This window comes from Talpa occidentalis, unplaced genomic scaffold (genome assembly GCF_014898055.3).
Source record: "Talpa occidentalis isolate TD23 unplaced genomic scaffold, MPIMG_talOcc4v2.1 talOcc4.2, whole genome shotgun sequence".
Classification (NCBI taxonomy): domain Eukaryota; kingdom Metazoa; phylum Chordata; class Mammalia; order Eulipotyphla; family Talpidae; genus Talpa; species Talpa occidentalis.
In genome coordinates this window covers 75,793,243-75,815,229 of record NW_023602073.1, presented here as the reverse complement: position 1 = coordinate 75,815,229, position 21,987 = coordinate 75,793,243, and the positions used below count along the sequence as shown (strand labels likewise).

General features: G+C 36.6%; 1 protein-coding gene across 5 annotated transcripts in view; it reads right to left on the bottom strand.

Annotated features, from left to right (window-relative positions):
• BEND6 (BEN domain containing 6) overlaps positions 1–21,987 on the bottom strand; it is a 40,347-nt gene that overhangs the window by 18,112 nt on the left and 248 nt on the right. For 3 of the 5 annotated variants that reach the window (XM_037519902.2, XM_037519904.2, XM_037519906.1), the window contains exons 2-4: positions 11,732–11,797; positions 5,353–5,568; positions 531–708 (exon numbers count right to left, since the gene is read on the bottom strand). In XM_037519902.2, coding sequence (XP_037375799.1) covers positions 531–708; positions 5,353–5,472 — 298 coding nt within the window. In that variant the 5' untranslated portion in view covers positions 5,473–5,568; positions 11,732–11,797. Of the gene's footprint in view, positions 1–530; positions 709–5,352; positions 5,569–11,731; positions 11,798–19,552; positions 19,615–21,987 lie in introns of all 5 variants that reach the window. The other 2 variants (XM_037519903.2, XM_037519905.2) reach the window with 2 other exon arrangements.

Sequence of the window (21,987 nt, the reverse complement as noted above, 5' to 3'; positions counted from 1 at the left end):
CTCATGTTGACCTTTCCCCTTTATATGCCTATAATGGAATGTGATTATTTTCCTAAACTAACCCTCCCAACACCAAAACTGAAATTTAATATATGAAATCATTAATTCCAGTGGTTCCGAAATGGATCACAACAGACTCACTTTCTAGTGAGTTCTCTTGCAGAAGAAAATGAGATGAGCACATCATGCGCACCTTGACACATTTTTATTTCACTAACCTTTTCTCTCTAAGATCTAGTGCAGTGAGTGGCCTATATTAAATGCTCAATAAATAACCACTGAATGCTACTAAATGAACACATTTGGTATTTTGTAAGAATAATTTAAGGTATTTTAGGCAATTAAGTAGATGTTTTGATAGAGTGCTTCTGTATTAAAATATGTAATCATTGACTTTCTTAAAATGTGTTTTTTTTTTTAACTAAGGTACTAGTTTTCTTTTCCACTCTTGACAGCTGATTTGCAATACTTCTCATTCATCATTTATTTTCTTTTTTTATCTAAAAAGTGTCAATTTTCTCAAAATTTACCTTGAAGCATGACCAAAGACTGTCGAAGTCGGCTGTTTTCTTTCCGGGTATTTGTTAATTTTTGTTTCAGGTTTTTTATTTTCTTGCATAATTGCTCTTTCGACAACTCTGCTAAAGGTTCTTCATCCTCACTGGAGCTCTCACCGGGCAGAAAAGCATTTCCCGAAAATGGGTCTCTCTAAAATACAAGGCAGTCACAATACAAGAGGCTTCAAAGCAACTTTCATGGCTTAGCCTATGTTCTGTATGCTGACAAAGAATTAATCAGACCTACAAATTTCTGTTTTCCTAAGGATTTCCAGCTCCGGGAGAGGAGCTGGTCCTACCTAGCACATTTCTCTCAAAACAGAAATCAAGATTCTGACTTTCAAACGTCATTAAAAACACAAATAAGAAAGACAGCACAAGAGTAGAATCAACAAAACAACAATCTTCGTATTTATCTACAATCTTCATTTCTCCTCTAACTCCTCATTCACAGCTTTGCTGTGAAGACTATGCCATGAAGCCAATTTTGGGATTTATTGCATCAGAGAAAAGATTCATGTAAACAAAGCATTCATGTTTACTTTTTAATTTTAGAAGTAGTTTTTAAGGTCAACTGCAAGACAACAGTCCCAAAATGCATGCTCCTGAGTTGTCAAATCCAGACTGTGTTGAGACAAGAATTTTCTCAAAGTACTGAGCTGACCTCTAAATATATATATATATATAGCTAGCTAGCTAGACATAGATATATAGACATCTATCTATCTTTATAAATCCAAATCTGGAAAATTGGAGCATAGAGAACCTATGAAGATCCAAACCTAGAAGCCTGGAGTAATAAAGTTTCTTAAAATAAACTTTAGAATAGAACAGAAAGAGGAATGGCATAAAGGAAGTTCCTGTTGCACCCACCGGGAGGGAAAAGACATTCTGGTGCTAGGAGGAGGAGCCTTAGGATAAAGAAAGAGGAATGGCTGGAAATCAGACTCAAGTGTCTTTGTCCCTCCTTGCACTTGCCTTTTGGGGGATGAGGAAAAGGAAGATGGATCACAGGGGTAGTGGATATGATGGAAACATTCAGATATATGAAAGGCAATCCTAGAACAGGAGGGTTGGCTCCTTGCTGCGTAGTGCATTGTTAAGTCCCTAAAGAGGCTCTATGTCAGTATATGATCAGGGCAACATGGTATCTCTCTCAGTCATAAATCAGAAATGATCAAAATTGGTATTCTAGACAAAGGGATTAGAGACTCAGAGCCTAGGTATCATAGCTAGGGAATCCAAACAGACGCGGTATCCTGGTCAGGAGATAGGAAAGTGCTGAGGGAATGGGTGAAACAGAAACAGCTTAGTTTATAGTATAGAGCCCCCACTGTGCCAGAACTATGTGAAAAATGGTCATGGGCACCAGGATGGCAAACTTCAGCAGCTGGTGCCAATAGAACCCCAAATGTCCCTGGAAGACTGGTGGTAGCTCGACAGTAATACTGACATCTAGGAACCAGCCAGGGCAGTTAGAACCTCCGTAGAAGACTAGTAGCTCTCTCCAGATGCTGGAATGCTCTGTAAAATTCTTGAAAACTTGGCTTACTTCCCAGGAAAAAAATAGCAAGTGGAGGAGGGTGAGAACTAAAGATCCATTGAGCTTTAAATCCTGAAGTTATACTAATATCTTAAAAGAACTCTTTTAAACTAGAACACTGTGATGAACTGCACACTGTGACTGAACAAGTCTAAGTACTTTTTGCCTTATCAGGTGGGGCCATTTTCTATATCAAGCAGAACTGAAAGACAGATGAAATCAGTTATAGAAATTATAATTGCATTTTTGTATGTTTATAACTTGTACTTTCAACTTCATTCTTATTTTATAAATATACAAATATATGTATCTCTATACATATTTCATTATAAAATATGTGTGATATGTATACATATAATATATAATAGCAAAAATTAATATAATATGTGGGCAAGTAATGTTCTCACATTAGATATATAAAAATTAAAGAAAAATGATGAATTTGATTAAATAGAAACAAGAGATTGTTTTTAACCTGAAGGATGCCTATTGAAACCATAGTTGCATAAAGAGAAACTGGAAAATATTAGAAGATATGTTCTAGTTCTTGCCACTTTTAGCAAGTTCCTACAAGAAATAAAATTAAGTAAAAGCTTATTAATTTTTAAGCCTCATTGGAAAGGCATAAAGTTAATAGACAAATATAATATTGGGACAGATATTTGCAAAATCTAAAACCACAAGATACTGATTGTCTTGTAGTATTTATGCAAATAATTAAGACTAGACCAGGAATCCCACCATAATAGACTATGAAGTCCAACAGAAAAGATAAAAATTCAATAGGAATCTGCACAGTGGCAGAGACTGCAGGTTATCTCCAGGTGTTTGTTCTTCTATAATAATAGGTTTTTAGCTCTACACATAGCTGTCAACTACAGTCTACATTTACCAGATTCCCATGCAGATCAGTGTGCTTCTGTGACTAATTTCCTGCCAAGATAATATGAGTAGTAGCCTTGTGTACCACTGCTACATCCTGACTTTGAAAGAATGGGCATACCTTCTCCTGCTTATATTCTCCTTTTGATTTTAGCAGAGAAAAAAGATGGTAGTGGTAACTGGAGTAGTCATCCTACTCAGAGATAGTGGTTGAGTGTGGAGGAAGTTAAATAAACAAGATTAGAAGGATCCCTACTATTGTGGAGCTGTCATAGCTGGACTGCTCTTGTTGTTATGTGAAAGGTAAATAAACTTTCATCTTATATACGTCACTGTTTTCTTTGGGTCTTTGTAAGATACGTAACAACTAATCTAGTTTTTGCTACCTAGAAACAGTATTATCCAAAACCTGAGATGTGTCTGAACTGCTTTGAGGTTAATTTATATAAAGAAGAACACAGGTATGACATTCTGGAAAGCTCTTGTTAAATCTTGGTGCCATACCCTGGATACCTTGGAAGGCAAACTAAATGCTTACTGAGCTTGGAAAAAGAAAGAAGGATGGTGTGTATCAGCTGCTTCTTGTCAGTGCTAGCCAGTTTGCAGAGATGGAAGATTATCTCACAAATTAGAGGTGAAAGAGGCTGAGAACACATGCCATCACAAATGAGGAGAGTTTTCAAGTTACTTATGAGCAAATAAGATCTCTGGCTATAGTTATTTGCAATGGAAACAAATTGAAATATATAATTTAGAAAGCTATTAAGTTTTGAAGGAAACCATATTGCTAAAGAAATCGTAATACTGGCCTGGAAGAGCATATGGCTATTTTAACCCTCAAGGAAACACTGGGCCCTCAAACCTGTATTAGAACAGTACAATGAGATATTTTCTCCTGTGAAATATGAAAAATGACAAATATAGATATAAATGCTAAGTGTTGGTAGGGGAGTACAAATATAGGAACTCCTTATGCATTGCTGCTGTGTGGACATTCTAGAAAGCAATCTTATGGTATCTAGTCAAGTGAATTAGAAATTAACATAGAACTTACAAGTAATAAAACACTCTCTTATGTGTTTATTCTATTTATAAGAAATATTAACAATTTCTTAAAAGAATTTGCCAGAGGATATTATTTTGTCATTACTAGTAGGTTATTAGTTTGTCCAGCAAGATACTGGAGGCATCACTAGAAGAAAGGATATGTAAACTATCTAAATTGTGCAGTAGTGAGATGCAGTAGATAATAGGAATGATATTGACATAATATAGACAGATGTCAAAAAGTGTTAACTGCAAAATCAGAAGCAGACTGAGGTGTACAAATGATGTACTAAATGATGTTTCCATTACATTACACAGTGTACCGTGGTTTGTAATAAGAAAAAAATCAGAAAGACCTCATATCCATCATTGGGGGCTGGTAAAACAAAAAATGGTACATACACAGAGTGGAATAATATGGAACTGTAAAAAGGAAAGTCCTTTTTGTACTAATAAAAAGATCTTCAATATACATTAAGCTAAAAACTTACAACATACTAGAATACAAAACAGCATACTTGATAAGTTACTATTTATAACAAAAGAGGGAATAAGAATTTATATTTACATTTGCTTTATTTGAACAAAGAAACAGTGGAAGGATAAACAAAAAAGAAATTAATTGGTTACCTAGTAGGGTGGGGAAGTGCAAACAGGATGGATGGGATGGGGATATGAAGAAAACTTCAAAATTTAATATGAAAAATATTTTAAATGTGACATGGATAGTATGCATTTAAAAAATGAAATAACACATGCAGGTAAAACATGCATAAATGCATGTATTACAAAGACACACATATAAAAAGATACAGAATAAACACATTGATAGGTTGTCCAAAGTGTAGGAGAAAGGGAGTGGGGAATTCAAATAAAAAAGGAATAAGTGAATACATTAAAAAATGAAAATAGGAATCTTAACCAAACTAGTGATGAGGATGGGCCACAAACTGCTGTTGAAAATACCTTTTAGCGAGGTATTTTAATTTCTCCACCGTTTTTTGAGAGGAAAAATATTTCCTAATAGTTTGCTGATCTTTGATTTCACAGAATATTTTATTTCACATGTTTGAACAATGGGCTAATAGGCATACTTAAATAGAAGCAAATAAAAATGTATGTTGAGCATGCTTCTAACTCAACTTGTTCAATATTAAAAAAAGAATATGAAATTAAATTCCCAGTTGCATAAAGAATTAAAGGGGAGAATTAATTAATAGAAGAGGGGAAATTATCTATATATAAAATATGAATTATGAAAGGAATTATGGACTTATGGTTGAGCCAGAAAATAAAATTGTATCAAGGCAATAAAACACCAACCTGTCCTTTATCCATGTCACTATTTGCATTCTCTGAGTCCATTGTCTCTGTCCTTTTCCTTTTTCCTTTTCTAAGAGTTTGGGTATTGGTAATTTCATCTGTTTGCAAGATCTTCTGCATTTTCTCAACTAATTATCAAAGATTTTTGAAACTGTAGAAGGGAATGTCCATGTAGATGGTACTATTCTTGACGGATCCCCAAGGTTAATGTTTTTCCTTAAAAACAAAACCAAAAAAAAGAGGATACATAATATTTTACAATTGTATGTTTTATAATGGTACTAGCCACTCAAATTTCTTTCACTAAATGTTTCCATTTGTGCCTCTACAAGTTTATATACCTCTACAAGATTTTTCTTGTTAATCAGTTAAGAGAAGTCTCAAAAAAAATGGAGAAACATTATACATTTTGGCAAATAGTTTTTCAGAGGACTGAGGTTACATATCTTTAGGGAAAAAGACATTAATAATAGCAGATTGCATCAGAACCAAAACATTTCAAGGGAAATCAATAAAAATTGTTTAAAGATTATTTTGTTTTGTCTTTTGGAAGATATTAAAGTTTTGAGGTAGAAGATTTTCCTTGGTGTAAGCTGAAAAACAGTATTATAAAGAATAGGATTAAATATCTTGAAGGCATCAGTACATTTCACAAAATTTTAAGGGAATAATCCTTTTTCAAAACTTGACAAAGTGGATGATAATATGATATGGTTGAAAGATTAAATTTAACTTTTGCTATATAAAGATAATACAGCACATTTGGTCATAGTATCCTTGTTACTTGAATATGTTCATTTTCATGAAAAGATGTTTCATGATAAAGAATGAAACTTTAAATACAGACAGAAATGTGCTTTAAAAAGACTTCAAGAAATATGTGGACTGTAGAGCAGAAAGTAACATGTTTATTGTAAAATTATACTGAGTTATTCTTTCAGAAATTATGGTCTTTTTTTACCTATTTTTAAAAAAATTATCTTCTATTCCATGTTAAAAATAATATGTGGGATGATCTTGTCAAAACTGCTTGCTGTGACTCTGAAGACTGACTTCAGGTTTTCAAATTCATGAATAGCACTTGAGTTAACACATAGGTCTAGACCGTCAAATCTTAAATATCAGACATCTTACCTAATATCAAACTTGACTAATAATCTCAAGTGCAAGCAAATCAAGAGGTGCAGGTAGAGTCAGGAAAGGTTTAGGGCATTCTCTTGATTTTGTAGGTACTACATTCTCACAATGATATATGTACTCTGAGGTCTAGAATAATAGATGAGACTTCTGCATGAGGTTTGATGGTGTCCACACACATAGGTATGTTTAAGTTGTGATGTGTCTCCATTTTATGACTTAGATTCATTTAGTTTACATGAAATTCTCTAAGAAAGTTAAAAATCCAATGATTCTAGGAGTGCCACAAGCAATCTTGAGTCAGGGATATATAACTAAGAACATTCCACATTAAAAGAAAATACAAACAACTACTCCTTAGAGATATCATTAGTGTATTTACCTAAAAAAATTTTCTAAAAAGGATCAGATAGTAAATAGTTTAGACTTTGCAGAACCAAGAGTCAAAATTGAGAGAATTAAGTGGGTTCTCATATAGTGAGAGAAAATAATTTTCACAAAATTTTATTCACAAAATTTCATTCCTAAAATATCATAAAATATACCAATAATAACTGAGTAAACTTTTTTGTAAAACAGGTCTACTAGTTAGAGTGGACTTAAATAACACATTCAAGGTATTATTATCATTAAAATCAATTGCAAGTGCCCATTTACTAATGCTAAGTATAATAAAAAATTACATATTTCATCTTTAAAAATGTCTTTTGCACTGATAGTTACTATCATATCCTAATATTACTTCTAAGCTTATAATTTTTAAAATTGAGATAAACTTCACATAAGTAAAAAAAATCATCATTTAAACCATTTTAAAGTATGTATTCAATGTTTTGTAGCAAATTCACAACATGGTACAAAAAAATCACCAAGAAATTCCATGCCTTCCGAAATGAGTTCATAATTTCATTTGAGAATATTCTTCTCTTAGCAGAATTTTATTAAATTCTTCTCCTGATATTTGCCTTCTAGTATGTCATTTTATTGCAGATTAATTACTTTCACTTAAAGGTTAGGTGGAAGCTCCTTAATCACATAGTGAAATGTATTTTCAAAAATGGAAATTTCCTTTGTATTGGCATTGTGTTTAGAAAAGAAATGCTATAACCGTAATTTTAACTTGCAAAATATATCCAGTGCAAATACATGTGGGATGAAAACATTATTTCTTGTTTTAAGTTTTGACAGAAAGGGAAGTATAAAAAGCAGTTTAATATTACTTTTGAGTCACATCAGTGACTCAGTGTAAGCTTTGCATATAACTACCTATTTTGTCATAATTTTTTAATGAGTTCATTAAGAAACATTATAAAGTCTGCAATAAAAGCTAATTTCCAAAGTCATTCAGTGTTCCATAAGAGTGGATGAAGGAAGTTCTCATTCACAAAAATTTCAGTCTTGGTACTGAGCTCAAACATTTGCAGTAAAATTTTACCAATGTTTGGGCTACTGAAATGTGTAGCAGGACAAGTTAGAGTATTCAACTTCTCTTTCAGAAAACATTCATATAGCTAATCTTAGTCAAGTCCACCAGAATGAATGAAATTCACTGTTGACACTATTGGTTCAGTAACATATGCCATTAACAGAAATGGTCATTATGATATTAAAATTTATATGGAAATGCAAGATATTCAGAATGACCAAAATAATGTTGAAGAAGAAACTTAAAGTACTTTTTCCAATTTCAAAACTTGCTATAAAGTAATCAAGACCGTGGGGTACTAGTACAGGGATATACATAACTGGGATGGAAATGAGAAATAAATCCTTACATTTATGGTCAACTGATTTTTGACAAGGATTAAATGTTGACATGCAAAAGAATGAATGCTACTTTATGCCATACACACAAATTAACTCACGAAGAATCACATACCTTAGTATGAGAACTAAAACTGAAAACTCTTAGAAGAAAATGTGGGAGTAAATTTAGTAATCATGGCTTAGGCAATGCTTTCACAAATATCACAACAAAAATATTACTTTCCTAAATGATAGTGTCAAGAAAGTAAAAAGACAAGGCATGGTTTCCAAGGACTAAGGGCCCTGAACCACAAACCCCAGAGACAGCACAAGAGGAAGAGCCCCTGGGGAGTCCTTCCTCCAATCATTTAATAAACTATCTCCTGACCTCTTCACTTTTCCATCCCAGACCTCCTGGAGAAGGGGGAAGTTTTAGGGAGACCCACTTTGTCATATAGCACCAATAAAGCACACTGTATTCAGCTAAAAATACATACATATGTACATAAATACATGACGATGCATGTATTCCAGTGAAACTGTTTATAGACACTGAAACTTGAATTTTATATAATTTTCACATATGATATGTTGACATTATTTTTATATTAATTTTTGCAACTATTTAAAACTATATAAAGAGTTTATAGGCTTTAAAAAACATGTGGCAACCAGATGAGCATTAGTTTGTTGAAGCCTGACCTAGGAGGCCAGTTATAATATTTAAAAGGAATTAAAACTGTATCACCATTCTTTTCTTCCTCTTCCTACCTTTTCCTGGACAGTAAGTAGGTGAGCTGCTGTAAATCTTCTTCCTCAGTGCCTTACATGCCTGCACATTATTACTAATAAATTAACAATAATACTTGAGAGACACACGTAGAACCTATAAGATCCTGAAACAAATTGTTAGTATTTGATAAAAATGAGTTTTGCTAGATTTAACTGATAGGCCCTCTTAAATGTTACTTAGTGATGATCATGGATGCAGAGCCTTGGTTCATTGGGGTTGGGAGGAACCATGGTCAGGGGAGGGATATGTGTTATTATTGAATGAATACAGAGTTTTGCAAGATGAAAAGAATTCTGGAGGTGGATGGGGTTGAGGGATGTATAACAACGAGAATATACTTAGTCCCTGAACTGTACACCTAAAAGCGGTTAGGATGGCAAATTTTACATATGTTTTACCTCAATAAAAAAACTGGGGGAAATCAGTTTCTAAATCTTTGTTTTTATACTATCCCTAGTTGTACTAAAGTTTTCTCCTGCTAATATAATTTGATTACAGAGAAAACACTCAAGTTGTTTTGACAAATAATTCATTTAAGATTAAGCAGAATGGATATATCAGACTTCCTTTAGAATGACTACTTTTCAGTAGATTTCAGGTCAATTTTCTGTTACGTGTTTAGAAACGGGTAATTCAAAATTTCTATTATTTGCCAACTAGCAAATTCTGAAGCACTTTTATGAAGAAGGCTATATATTAAACATGGATAGTTTCTGATAGTAAAAAATCTGTCATGTAATTATCTGCCCTTCTTTATTTTTATTTTTTCACTAACAGAGACATTAATTCCCTAGTTGTAGGAGACAAGATTATACATAACCACATCCACAAGGACACCAAGATATGTGTTTGGATGGATGATATCAGCCAACGGCTTTCAATGTTGTTTCAGCCACAGCTCAGAACAAAAAACACACTTTACATTTTGATCCAGAAAACACATACACACATGCACAAACAAAAAATGAAAACAAGGTTTTATTAAATATACTCACCCTCACTACATGTGATGTACTTTCTCAGTTTCTATTCTATCTACTATAGTTTATTTAGTTTTTAAAAGTACTAGTTCAAAGCACATTATATTGATTTCACAACTCACTAATGGGTTATGACCAATAGCTTTGAGAAGAGTGGTCTATAGTGGTGGAATATGGGTGAGTTGGTGGTGAGTAGACTATAGGGGTAATATCGGATGGGAGTACCCCCAATATTACCTCAATTAAGAAAATAAAGAAAAACAATGTTCTAAGCAACACTGAAATTATGAATTCGCATCATAACTGTGAAACAACACATAAAGGGGAATTTTGTGATTAATGAAAACAAATGAAATATAAAATATAAATTCTTAATGCAGTTAGGTTTACTTTTAATAATTCAATGATACAATTAATGCAGAAATTCAAATAAACAAAAGATACCTCTGAAATCTAAGAAACAAGTCACCAAATTTAAGGAAACTAAATGAATATCAAAATAATTCTGGTGTCTCATCTGCCTCTGTATTTAAATATTAACTCTATTAAGAATTTTTAAAAAAAGATTTATTATGCATACAAGAGCTGGGGTGTAGGCCAGAGGTACAAGGGGTGAGAGGATCACTAGAGACAGAGTGGGGAGTAGAACAGGCAGATTTATTGAAATACACTGCTGAGAGGAGCCGCGGGGGAGACAGGCGAGGCCTGCTGTGCCTTGTGGGTCACTTCCTTGCCAGCCCAGATCAACTCAGGCTGCAGTGACTGATGATAGTAGCGCTATCTTTAACCCCTGTGTCACAAGGGAGACCCTCTATTATGAATTAGATAAAAATAGTGAAAGTTTAGTACATCATTACAATAAAAGCAAATTACGCTATTATATAAGTTTTAAAACATTTTGGATGGCTATAGTGGCAGAAAGGGATAGAGCAGGATATCTAGGATATCTATGATCTGAGCAGACCCGGTAAAGCAGTGTCCTGGAGCCCTTGGTGGCTTTCTCAGGCTTTCATTGAGCTTTTACATGTATTACAGCAACCAGCTTGGGGGTGGGGGGGTGGCTGGCAGGCTGAGGCTGGCAGGCAGAGGCTGGCAGGCCTTCCCCCAGCCTCCCCAAATCTTCACTCTGCGGGGCTCTCTGGCATTCTTCCTCTTATCTCTCTCCTGTTCTCCCTCCTGCCTGCTTCTCTTGAGGAATATCCCAATACTGCTGCCATGGTCCGCAGAAGTAAACAGTATAACTTACAACAAAGTAACAAAATGCAGGTGCCCCATCAGACAGGGCAATCCTAGTGGCAGGAGGGCAGAAAAGCCTGAAAATCCTGCAATGGCTTTCTATACCTAGCTCTGAAATGTACAGACATAAACTGTCCCTGGTAGTACCCAGGTCAGAATCCCCTCCAAAGGAGTTTGAAAGTGCGAGGAGACCAGTGATAAAGTTTTTCTAAATATTCAGAGGCTGGTCTAATGTGCTTTGTGAAATGGGCTACTAGTTTCAGTTTAGCTTGTAGTAAGGTGGAACTTGAGCTGTTTATGTTATTTTTCAAATGTTTATCTATACTAGAGGAATGAAAACCAAATTGGAATGGATTGTGTGCCTTCTCCCAGGGAACTCTAAGCGCTCTCCTGAGTAAAACAATTGTTTTCTCATCAAAGTGTTCTTGACTTCTGGCTAGAAATTACTGAATTATACTAATGGCCATTAGGGAGAATTTCTACTCACATTTTTTACTCCATTTCCAAATGACATCAAAACACATTTTCAGTTTCCAAGTTGTTTTAGCAATATCTAATAAAAAAAGAAGATCAGTATGCTTTAGGATCCTAGTTTCAACAATGCCGCCTAGCCATAATCGCATTACTTAGACTAGACTGGAGATTATACATGAGCCAAAGAAACATTAAGTGTATTTGAGGGCTTAAGATCTGAGTCATTTTTCAACTTTCCATGATGGGACAACAAAGGAAACATTCTTATCTGGCCACAGTCTGAAGCTATAAATTTATCAAAACCAATTTAACAATGCAGTGATATCATGCATTTTTATGTATGTAACCATTATTGAGGGAAGGAATTCATTTAGCTTCTTTATATGATATCCTTAGATATTGCCAATTCTGTCTCGTTCACTTAAGAAAAAATACATAGCTAATCCTTACTGAGTACTTACTATATATAGGGTTCGTTCTAAGCATTTAATCTGTACTAACTGGTTTAATTCTCTCAGTCACTCTTTGGGATAGGTACAATTATTATTCACACTTTACAGATCAGTGAACTAGGGGCCCTAGTGGATCCTAGTAAATAACCCTAGTTGCTAACCCATAAGCAGACTAAAGAAGGACTCTAGAAGGCCTCCATGGTGGTGCAGGGGGTTAAGACGCAACCTATGAAGTTGTTTCCAGTCACTACAGCGCAAGTTTGATCCCTTGCCAGGAAGCTACCCACATGGCACAGCAGACCTCTCCTGATTCGCCCGCTGCTCCCCTCAGCAGTGTATTTAGGTCAACCAGCCTGTTCTGTTCCCCACTCTGTCTCTGGTGAGTGCTCTCACCCCCTGTACCTCTGGCCTGTATCCCAGTTCTTGTACGCATAAATGAATAAATCTTTGGAAAAAAATTTTAAAAAAGAAGGACTTGGAGACGAATCATCGAATAAGTTCTGCAAAAAAGATTCTATCAATTCCAATAACTAGGGTTTTGCTTTCTTTACTTGACCAAGTCCTTTACAGGATTCTCCATGTTAGTGTCTGCCTCATAGACTCCCTCAGAGACTGAAGTCTTGACTTGATCACCAACAGTTTCTTAAGACTATAGTTCTGCTCAGAAACAAACGTTGGAGATCCTCTCTTTATCCCTCCTGTTGCCTTCTCTAGCATCTCCATTATGCTCGCTAAGTCTAGAAGTTGACCTGTTTGGACTCCCTTGCCTGCTTTCCAGCTTGGTATAGTCAATGATTGTCCAGGCTGGAGATCAGAAGAAAGGAGAGCGGGAAGTTAGGACAATTTATCCTCTTGGTGCCCTTTCCATGGGGTTACTTCAGACTTTCCTAGTAGCCTTTTCTTTTTCTTTTTTTCTTTTTTTTTTTTTAAGATTTATTTATTTATTTATTTATACAAGCACTGGGTACAGTCAGAAGCGTGGGAGGGTGAGAGAATTCACCAGAGCCAGAGCAGGGAACAGAGCAGGCAGACTGATGAAATACACTGCTGAGGGGAGCAGCGGGGGAAGCAGCGGGGGTGGCAGGAGAGGTCTGTCGTGCCATGTGGGACCCTCACCAGCCGCCAGGGATCGAACCGGCGCTGCACAGGCTGTGGACAGCTTCACAGCCCAGGGCTCAACCGCTGCGCCACCAGGGGAGGCCCCCTCATAGCCTTTTCTGTATGACTGTTTCCTTTCAGGTTGCAACAAACACTTTCTTTCCCCTCTCTTTTAATTTCGAGCTGATAACATTTCTGCTGTGACTAGCCCTGAGATATAGCACTATTTCTTCTGGCTTCCTTATACCCAGTCGCTGTGGTCTAAATATGATCCCCCCATTCATATATTGAAAATCTAATCCCTTAGAGGTGGTATTAAGTTATGGGGCCTCTGAGGGGTAATTAAGTCCTGATGGGGGATGAATTGACCCCTCATTAATTCAACCAGTACTTTCATAGGAGGCTTCACAGAAATCTTTAGCCCTAATGACCATGTGGTTAAAAGTCCATGGTCTGCAGTCTGGAAGAGGGGCTTTATCGGAACCTGACCTGCTGACATCCTGATCTTGGACTTCTAGCTTCCAGAACTATGAGGAATAAATTTCTGTTGTTTATAAGTTACTCAGTCTTGGGTATTTGTTACAGCAGCCTGAATAGATAGATACCAGTCATGTTTATTAGCTTCATCATTTGTACAATTTCTGTCTAGCTCCAGACTTGGCACGAGAGCCAGAGGCTAAATGACCTTGCATTTGCCTTATTTGTAAATATACAATGTGCCTGGTTTACTTTCATCTTCATGTGCTCAGGAAAACTGCTATGACAGAGAGGTAGTAGCACAGACATCAGAGGCAAGAACAGTGAAAGACAATATTTACCTGCTCCATAAAGTCACCTATCCCTATGAACTATGAGAAGTCTATAGCCATGCATGGGATATCTGAAAGTATGAGCAAACTCTGGGACTCTGGGCAATTTTTCCAATGGTTTTAGCATCTACAGAGTTGTTTATAAGATATACTAGTTTCAAGAGTATTTTTCTCTGGGTAGTAGTTTTCAACTCCCTCCTCATTCTTAATATTTACATGTCTTTCCTCCATTTGTTAGAAACAAAGATGCAGAGTGAAAAGTCAGAATCAGCTATAAATTCTATTTTAGATAACTATAAGTCATATAAACATCTTTCACCTCACCTTTTTTTTTAAAGATTTATTTATTTATAATTTTTTTGTGGGACCCTCGCTGGTGGCTGAGGATCAAACTGGCGCTGCAGAGGCTGCGGGCAGCCTCGCAACCCAGCGCTCAACTGCTGCGCCACCAGGGGAGGCCCAAGATTTATTTATTTTTATACAAGAGCTGGGGTACAGGCCAGAGACGCGGGAGGCTGAGGGGACTCACTTAAGGCAGAGCAGGGAGAAGAACAGGCAGACGACAGATATACACTGCTGAGGGGAGCAGCGGGCGAGACAGGAGAGGTCTGCTGTGCTATGTGGGATTCTCGCCAGCTGGGATAGAACCCGTGCTGCAGAGGCTGCAGACAGCTTCAGAGCATGGCACTCAACACACTGCGCCACCGGGGAGGCCTACTTCACATTTTTTAAGACTTATTTATTTATTCATACAAGAGCTGGGGTGCATGCCAGAGGTGTGGGGAATGGGATGAGAGGATTCACCAGAGACAAAGTAGGGAGCAGAACAGGCAGGTCGACTAAAATACTTTGCTGAGTGGAGCAGCAGGTGAGACAGGAGAGGTCTACTGTGTCATGTGGGTCACGCCCCTGGCTGGGATAGAACTAGTAGTGCTGCAGTGACTGCTGAAAGCTTCACTGTGCTAAGATTTAACCCCTTGCGCCACCAGGGAGGCCCTCACTTAACATTTTTTGATTAATGTAGTACATTCTATTCATCTTGAAAATTGAGAGCAAGATTAGATCTTTATATTTTTTGCTTTAAGTAATCAAATCCTAGAACATTAATTAGCTTTAGGCCAACTTGTAAAATTCACAAAATATAATAATTTTGATGCAAGGATCAATGTCTATGCATAAAAATCAAGATTAATTCAAGTTTCAAATATTAATTTATCTTAAATCATGAAAGGACAGGCTATTTCTCCTTCAAATATCTACCCTGATATATCCTATATTAATATATTAATGAAATAACTGGTTACCATTTACCAATGTTTCTATTAATTTAATCTTTCATACTCTCAAAGGTTTAGCATTAGAAAAATTAATGTACTGAGTCACATATTTCACATTATTTAATAAATCATCTTAAGTGGTTTTCCCTCTTACCTGCTACCAATTATTTTCTCTTCTTATTCTAACAATTTTCGTATCACATAGAGCAACATTAAAAATTAAAAACCCACCCAAATTTTATCAAGTTATTCCTCTACCTCTGTATAGGTTATTAAAAAAATAATTCATACATTTTATATTTTCTTTCAAAAAAATTCATTGAATAATAAAAATAGAAGGGACAATCTTGTGAGACCCTGGGCTCATGTCGGAGAGGGTGCCTCTCTTAAACTTACTATGGAGATCCTTGTAGATGCTGAATTCAAGACTAAAACTTAGGTGCAGTGTTTTTGGGTTAATCTATTCAAACAACTAACTAGCCTAAAGGCATTTAGAGAATTAAGTTAACCCTTATCTTCTCACATCCCCCCACTTCCCAGGGTTAGAACTGACATCCCAATGAAAGTTATCTTTCTTCCAATCTTTAAAGTCCTAAGAAGACAAGAAAACCCAGTTGACCATACCAGCCCCACTTACTCTTAGGGTGGGCAGCATTCTGTTGCATTTGGGAGACTTCCCTTAATTTATTTTATAGGTTTATTTAAGAGTTACCTCTTCTCATTACAGACTAATAGTGCTTGAGACATTTTGCTCACTCTCAGGGGATATATGTAAGTAATGCTAATGCTGAAAAATGGAGAGAAATACTTGAAATTGCATTCAGAAGTCTTGGTACCTGTGTGGATTTGTACAGCTTTGATGATACTCTTCTCTCTCACTCTCTGATAATTCCTTAAGAGCCCAATGAAAACTATGGATCAAGACCCCCCAAAGAGACCCACATTTTCATGTATTATTTCAGTTCCTTAGAAGCCTATCTCTGCATTATAGGTTAAGGATTCCTACAGCAGAGATCAGACTAACATGAATAGACTTTAGGTTTTTTGACTTTCCCCTTTGAAATAAAAACTCTACTACTATATTTCCCTTTTGCACTTGATATTTGGGGCTACAAAGACATCTTAAGATGTACTTTTCTTTCTGTTCCTAGGTTCAAAGGATGCTATCATATTTGGATAATTTCAATAACCTTTGGAATGTGTATTACTCAAACCTTTTTTGTTAATTATCAGGTACTCCTCACAATTCTTTCCCTCTGGTACACTTACTTCCTCTTTCAGTGATGGTATTCTTTCAGGCTATCAGCAAGCTGATACATTAATATACAAATCTAACAGCACAAAACATTTACTGTGAAAGTCCTCCAAAGTATTATCGAGAGAAATTAAGAAAATTTAGCTATCATTTTGTTAAGACATTAATTAAAGTTTTATTCATCTCATTATCTATTTACTATGAAAACATAAACCTTTTGCCTTACTTCTTTCTTCTTTTTCCACTTATAATGTGGAAATGCCTGTAACTTATACTCTTATCTAGAATCTAGAAGGCAATAACTTTAGCTTTCAAACTTGCTTTGAAAATTGCCCATTCTTAGAAATGGTGGAAATATTTTACACTATCTGAATAATAATGAAGTATACTGTTCAGTGATTTATAACTCTAAGAGTTTCATAATTTGATTTATGAACAGCTCTTGAATTTTCCATTGGCAGTTCATACAACTATGAGTAAATTTTCTGGTCAAATGATTTAGTACTTTCCTGCATGACTAATCCCACACTCAGTGTGGAAACTGTATAAATGAATTCTATTTGCTTGTGGATAATAAATGATTACTTTCCAAAACCTGTCTGCAAAGCATTATAGACTAGATGAATTCAATTATTTTGATGTTTTTAAACTCCCATACTCAGCAGACTTTTTTCCCCCAAAGATTTATTTATTTATGCATACAAGAACTGGGGTGCAAGCCAGAGATGTGGGAGGTGAAAGGATTCACCAGAGAGAGTGGGAAGCAGCAGGCAGATGTACTGAAATACACTGCTGAGGGGAGCAGCCAGTGAGACAGGAGAGGTCTGTTGGGCCATGAGGGCTGTTCCCTGGCCAGCCGGGGATCAAACCCATGCTCCAGTGGCTGGCAGTAGCTTGACAGCACTGTCCTCAATGCCTGTACCACCAGGGAGGCCCTCTCAGTAGACTTTTTGAAGGAGGCTGTAATGCTCAAAAAAGGGACATAGTCCCCCATAGAATTATCATAGGACAAGAAGTCCTAACAAGGATCTAAACTTTCTAAAATGTTGAAAGAACAATTTGGGATGAATCCATTTGAAATATTTTCTCTCAAAATGATGGCTTTAAATTAATTTAAAAATATTTATTATGGTAAAATGAATATAAAGTCCTTTGCAGGAAATATTTGCTGATAATGACATATTACTGCAAATACCAAATAAAAAAAATAGTGACCCATTCACATGATAGCTCTCTAGATCCTGGTGGCTGGAAGTCACCTCCAAAATTACATTAAAAGTTCTTTCAGATGCTATAGCTCCTTTACCTTTTGATATATGGACATGAATATTGTGGGTACAGGTCCTGGTTAGAGATAGTCATGAAAAATAATTTGGGGATAAACAGGTTATTACTTAGATGTCCTCTCAAATCCTTTAACTTAAATCTGAGAGTAAAAAACTTCGCTTAGGTACAAATAGGTCATCAGTCCAAAAGTGCTATGATTTATTTACAATAATTTATTTTTAGTCATTTTTACCTAAACTTGTTTTTAAGGGGGTAATATTTCAACATAATGTTCTTGTATGATTACCAGTTAGGTAATTTATTTACTTCCAGTAGAGGTTTGCAGTAAAAGCTTACAGACAACCTGGGCTAAGTTCCAAGGTAATCCTTAATTTTCTCTAAAAAATTATTCTGAATCTTAGTTGGTGGGAGGAGACTATGGCAGGGAGGCATTATAATTAATCAGGGACGGTTTAACTCTGCAGAGTCAAAAGCAGCCTAAGAGCAGAAAGAACCAAGCTGGGGACTCAAGATATGTTAAAACAATTTGCTAAAGCACAAACCTCACAAGAATATGTCCTCTTCCCTCTTTTCAACTCTTTCCCTCTCACTGCTGGCTCCTAGAAACTTGTTCAAGTAGTCCTATTACAACAAAAGGACTTTTTTTTCCTGGCCTTCACTCAGCTTTAAGATTATGGACAACTGCTCTTTGCTCTTTTTCATCTCCCATATCCTCTTGAATCCACTAACATCTGGTTTTAGCCTCTCCCACTGCAATGAATCAGGTCTCTGGAGGGTTTGCAGAGGTATAGTTCTCAGATCTTGCCCTCCTTAACCTCACATTTGTACATCTAATAAGTGACTAAATTGGACTACTTTCCTCTTGATTTCCATGGTTTTGCCTTCTGCTCTACTCTGTCTTACAGCTGGAAGCCAGCTCCAAAGTTCAGATTTCAGTTCTTTCTAGTTACGATTCCTTTGTCATTTCCCCTCATGTTTATTACTTAGATTATAATTTATGCTGATGACTCCCAGTCTTTCTAATTCTGAACTCTCCGCAAATGTTTCCATTGGCTTCCTGGGTAATTTCACATGGATGTCCTTCTAACAGCTCCACTGCAACTGGCTTAAAATTAAGTTTGCCATCTTTATTCAAAACTGTTCCTCCGCCCCGATCAAAACTTGAGTCATCTTTAATTTCTCCCTTTCTCTTAATTGGTCTCTACCCAGTGTAAGGTGGGCTCTTTTCTTCTTCCTAATCAATAACATCTGAATTTGTGTTCAATTTCTCATCTCTAGGGAAGTACTGCAGAAGATGTTTCTGCCAGTTTATTAAAGCACCTTACTCACTCTTATCATTGGGAGGTGGAATGATTTAGTGATTTATGGAGGGAAATTGTAGAGAGCTTATAGTCATTAACGGTCAAGGCTGATGTATAAAATTTCCCTTCTCATGCATGATCTGTTTCCTACTCATTCATGTTGCATGCCTTGTGGAGTGGCTCATTTTAACCTTTGGTTTCTGAGTAAGTAGTACAAGTAGGGTTCTTTTCTGTCCTAGTTTTGGAAAGGGTGAGAACTCTTCAGCTGTGACTGAGTGGGCATGCTGAGTGAGAAAAGGAATAATATAGTCCATTTTGGCCTTGGATCTAAGCCATGTTCTTCAATCTGACTTACCCTGAATAAAGTTGGGACTTCAATTTCCTTTTCGTTTATGTGTTCTCAGTTTGGTTGAGAATCTGAAAGGAAGAAGAACTGCATGCTGATTCATCTTTTACATGCTTGATATCTTAACTATTTTCCCCAGCTCATTTGTCTTCTCTTAGGTGACAGTGTTAACTCACTATCACAACAAGTAAAAAAAATTGGTCTCCTCCCCAGCAACTAAGATTCAGAATAAATTTTCAAATATACTTTAATTTTGATGTTCACTTTTTGATATGCAAGATTTGACCACAGGTCTTCCTCCTCCACGTCTATGCTCAGACTCCTTTTTTTTTAGTGACTTTCATACAGCTTCAATTATTCTTTTTAATAAGAACCTAGCAGAAAGAAAATGTATGAATTTTACTAAATTAACTTCCAAAAGGATTGATTGGCTGATTTAATATTTATTGAATTCCACAATGCATTAGGCAAAACATAAACACACAGAAAGAAACAATTAATAACATGTCATTATTTGGAGAAGTATATTATATATTAGCCACAAGCAAATCAGAAAATAACAATGCAACCAAAACATGAAATTCTTTCAATGATTAGTTTGCTTATTTTTAGTATCCTTGAGATAACTGCTGCAAAGAACAGAAATGAATGCATCTGAAGAGAAATTTCTATAAGCCTACTTCATGATCATTAAGCACTTGCCTGCCTAGAGAAATAAATGATGTTCTTGTATGCATTTGAAACTTATAAATGGCTGCAGCAAGACTCAGGACTATACCAACAGTACTAAAGTAACAGTTTGGAAAGTCATAATTGCTATTTAGTTGCTTTTTGTTGTTAATGAAGGATTTGGAGCAAATTGGTCACTATGCAGTTTTTGGGGGCTTAGGCAAGCTTCAAGGATACTTAAGAGCCACTTCAGCTCACTCGCAAATTTTAGTCAATAAGTATAAAGTAAAGATGACCTTCCTAAATTCCTTTAGTTATTTCTCCCAATCCTTTGCAGAAGGTTAATTCACTTTTGTTGTTGTTTTAAATCACTTTACCAGTTCACTCTGAGTCTATGCAGTAAGGAATACCTTCTTTCCCCGTGTGCTACACATTGGATTCTCTTCAATTACCCCTGCACAATGGACAGGAATACAATCTTTCACTGCAGTGGGCTGCGGTATCTGGAAACCTCTGAGCAATGTGCACATGATGCAGTGCTACCTGTCAGCCCCTGAGTTCCAGGGACCTCTGAAGCCTATTCTGACTGTTCGTGCAGCCTGTACTCTGACAATTGAACATTTTCACACCGCGCTGACAAACAAGGACCTTCCATGTTTAACCCAAAACAAATGAGATGCAACATGCCAACAACTTGAACGTTTATTTTGTTTTAGGAAATGAGTTGTACATAGGAGAACTTAACCCACTGCTTGCCATGCTAATGCAGTTGGTATTTGAGGATGCATTAAGCAATGCCTTTTGCAGTTGCCTTTAATGCTTATACCTGGGAATATGTTCAAGGCCTTAAGAAAATCAATGGTTAAACTTTTTATGCTGCGCTTTACAAATGATTTCATCTAGTTGGAAAACCACACTGATTTGAGCGCCAACAAGCAAATAACAAACAAGTCGTATTGCCAGCGATTGTTTAACTGCTTTTCATAATTTTACACATTACATTTTCACTACACAATTTTTTCAGTTTCTTAGACGTCCCAGAGTTCACCTTAGTAGTTACTACAAATTTCACAAACGCAGCATCGGGTTACCTTGTCACGATAATTGCACTTTCCTTTGTGAGCATTTAAGCAAACAACAAAGACAACTTCATAGAGTGAAAGCCGGGAGTGCCTTGGGAGCAGCACAACGCGGTGCCGCACTAGCGGTCAAGGCCGCAAGATGCCGCAGACTTGCCGCAGCAGCGGCTTCCCGGCCGGGTGGCCTCGGCGGTCGGTCCGCAGAAAGGCGCACAGCACGCTCCTGCCATACCTTCCGCGTTGACATGGCACCAGAGACCGCAGTAAAATCTCCAGGCCCTCAACTACAATACTTTCTGTTGGTTATGAAGAAATGGGCGGGGGCAAAGAGACAAGAAGGGGTGTATGCGTAAGGGAGTCTTCACACTCCCTAAAAATTTCTCCTCAAAATATTTACAAGCCAACTCCCAGCTGCCTACATCTGCCAGTTCCCTAATCTCCCTTCAGATACACTAGATAGATGAGTCAAGGTTTTGCGCTAAACGCATGGGTACTAAAGGATCTAAAGTGCCCATTTCTTAGCTGCGAAACTGCAGCAAGTTTGGAGGTGAAACAGTTCACGTCCGCAGACCCGAGCATTCCACGGTGGAGCATTCCTAGTTTAGAGAGGGGGTTGGCGAGGGCTGGACCTCCCATTCCTGGAGGACCCCAATTCCCAGGAAAGGCCCTTCCCGATGTCCACGCTCAACGTGCGAG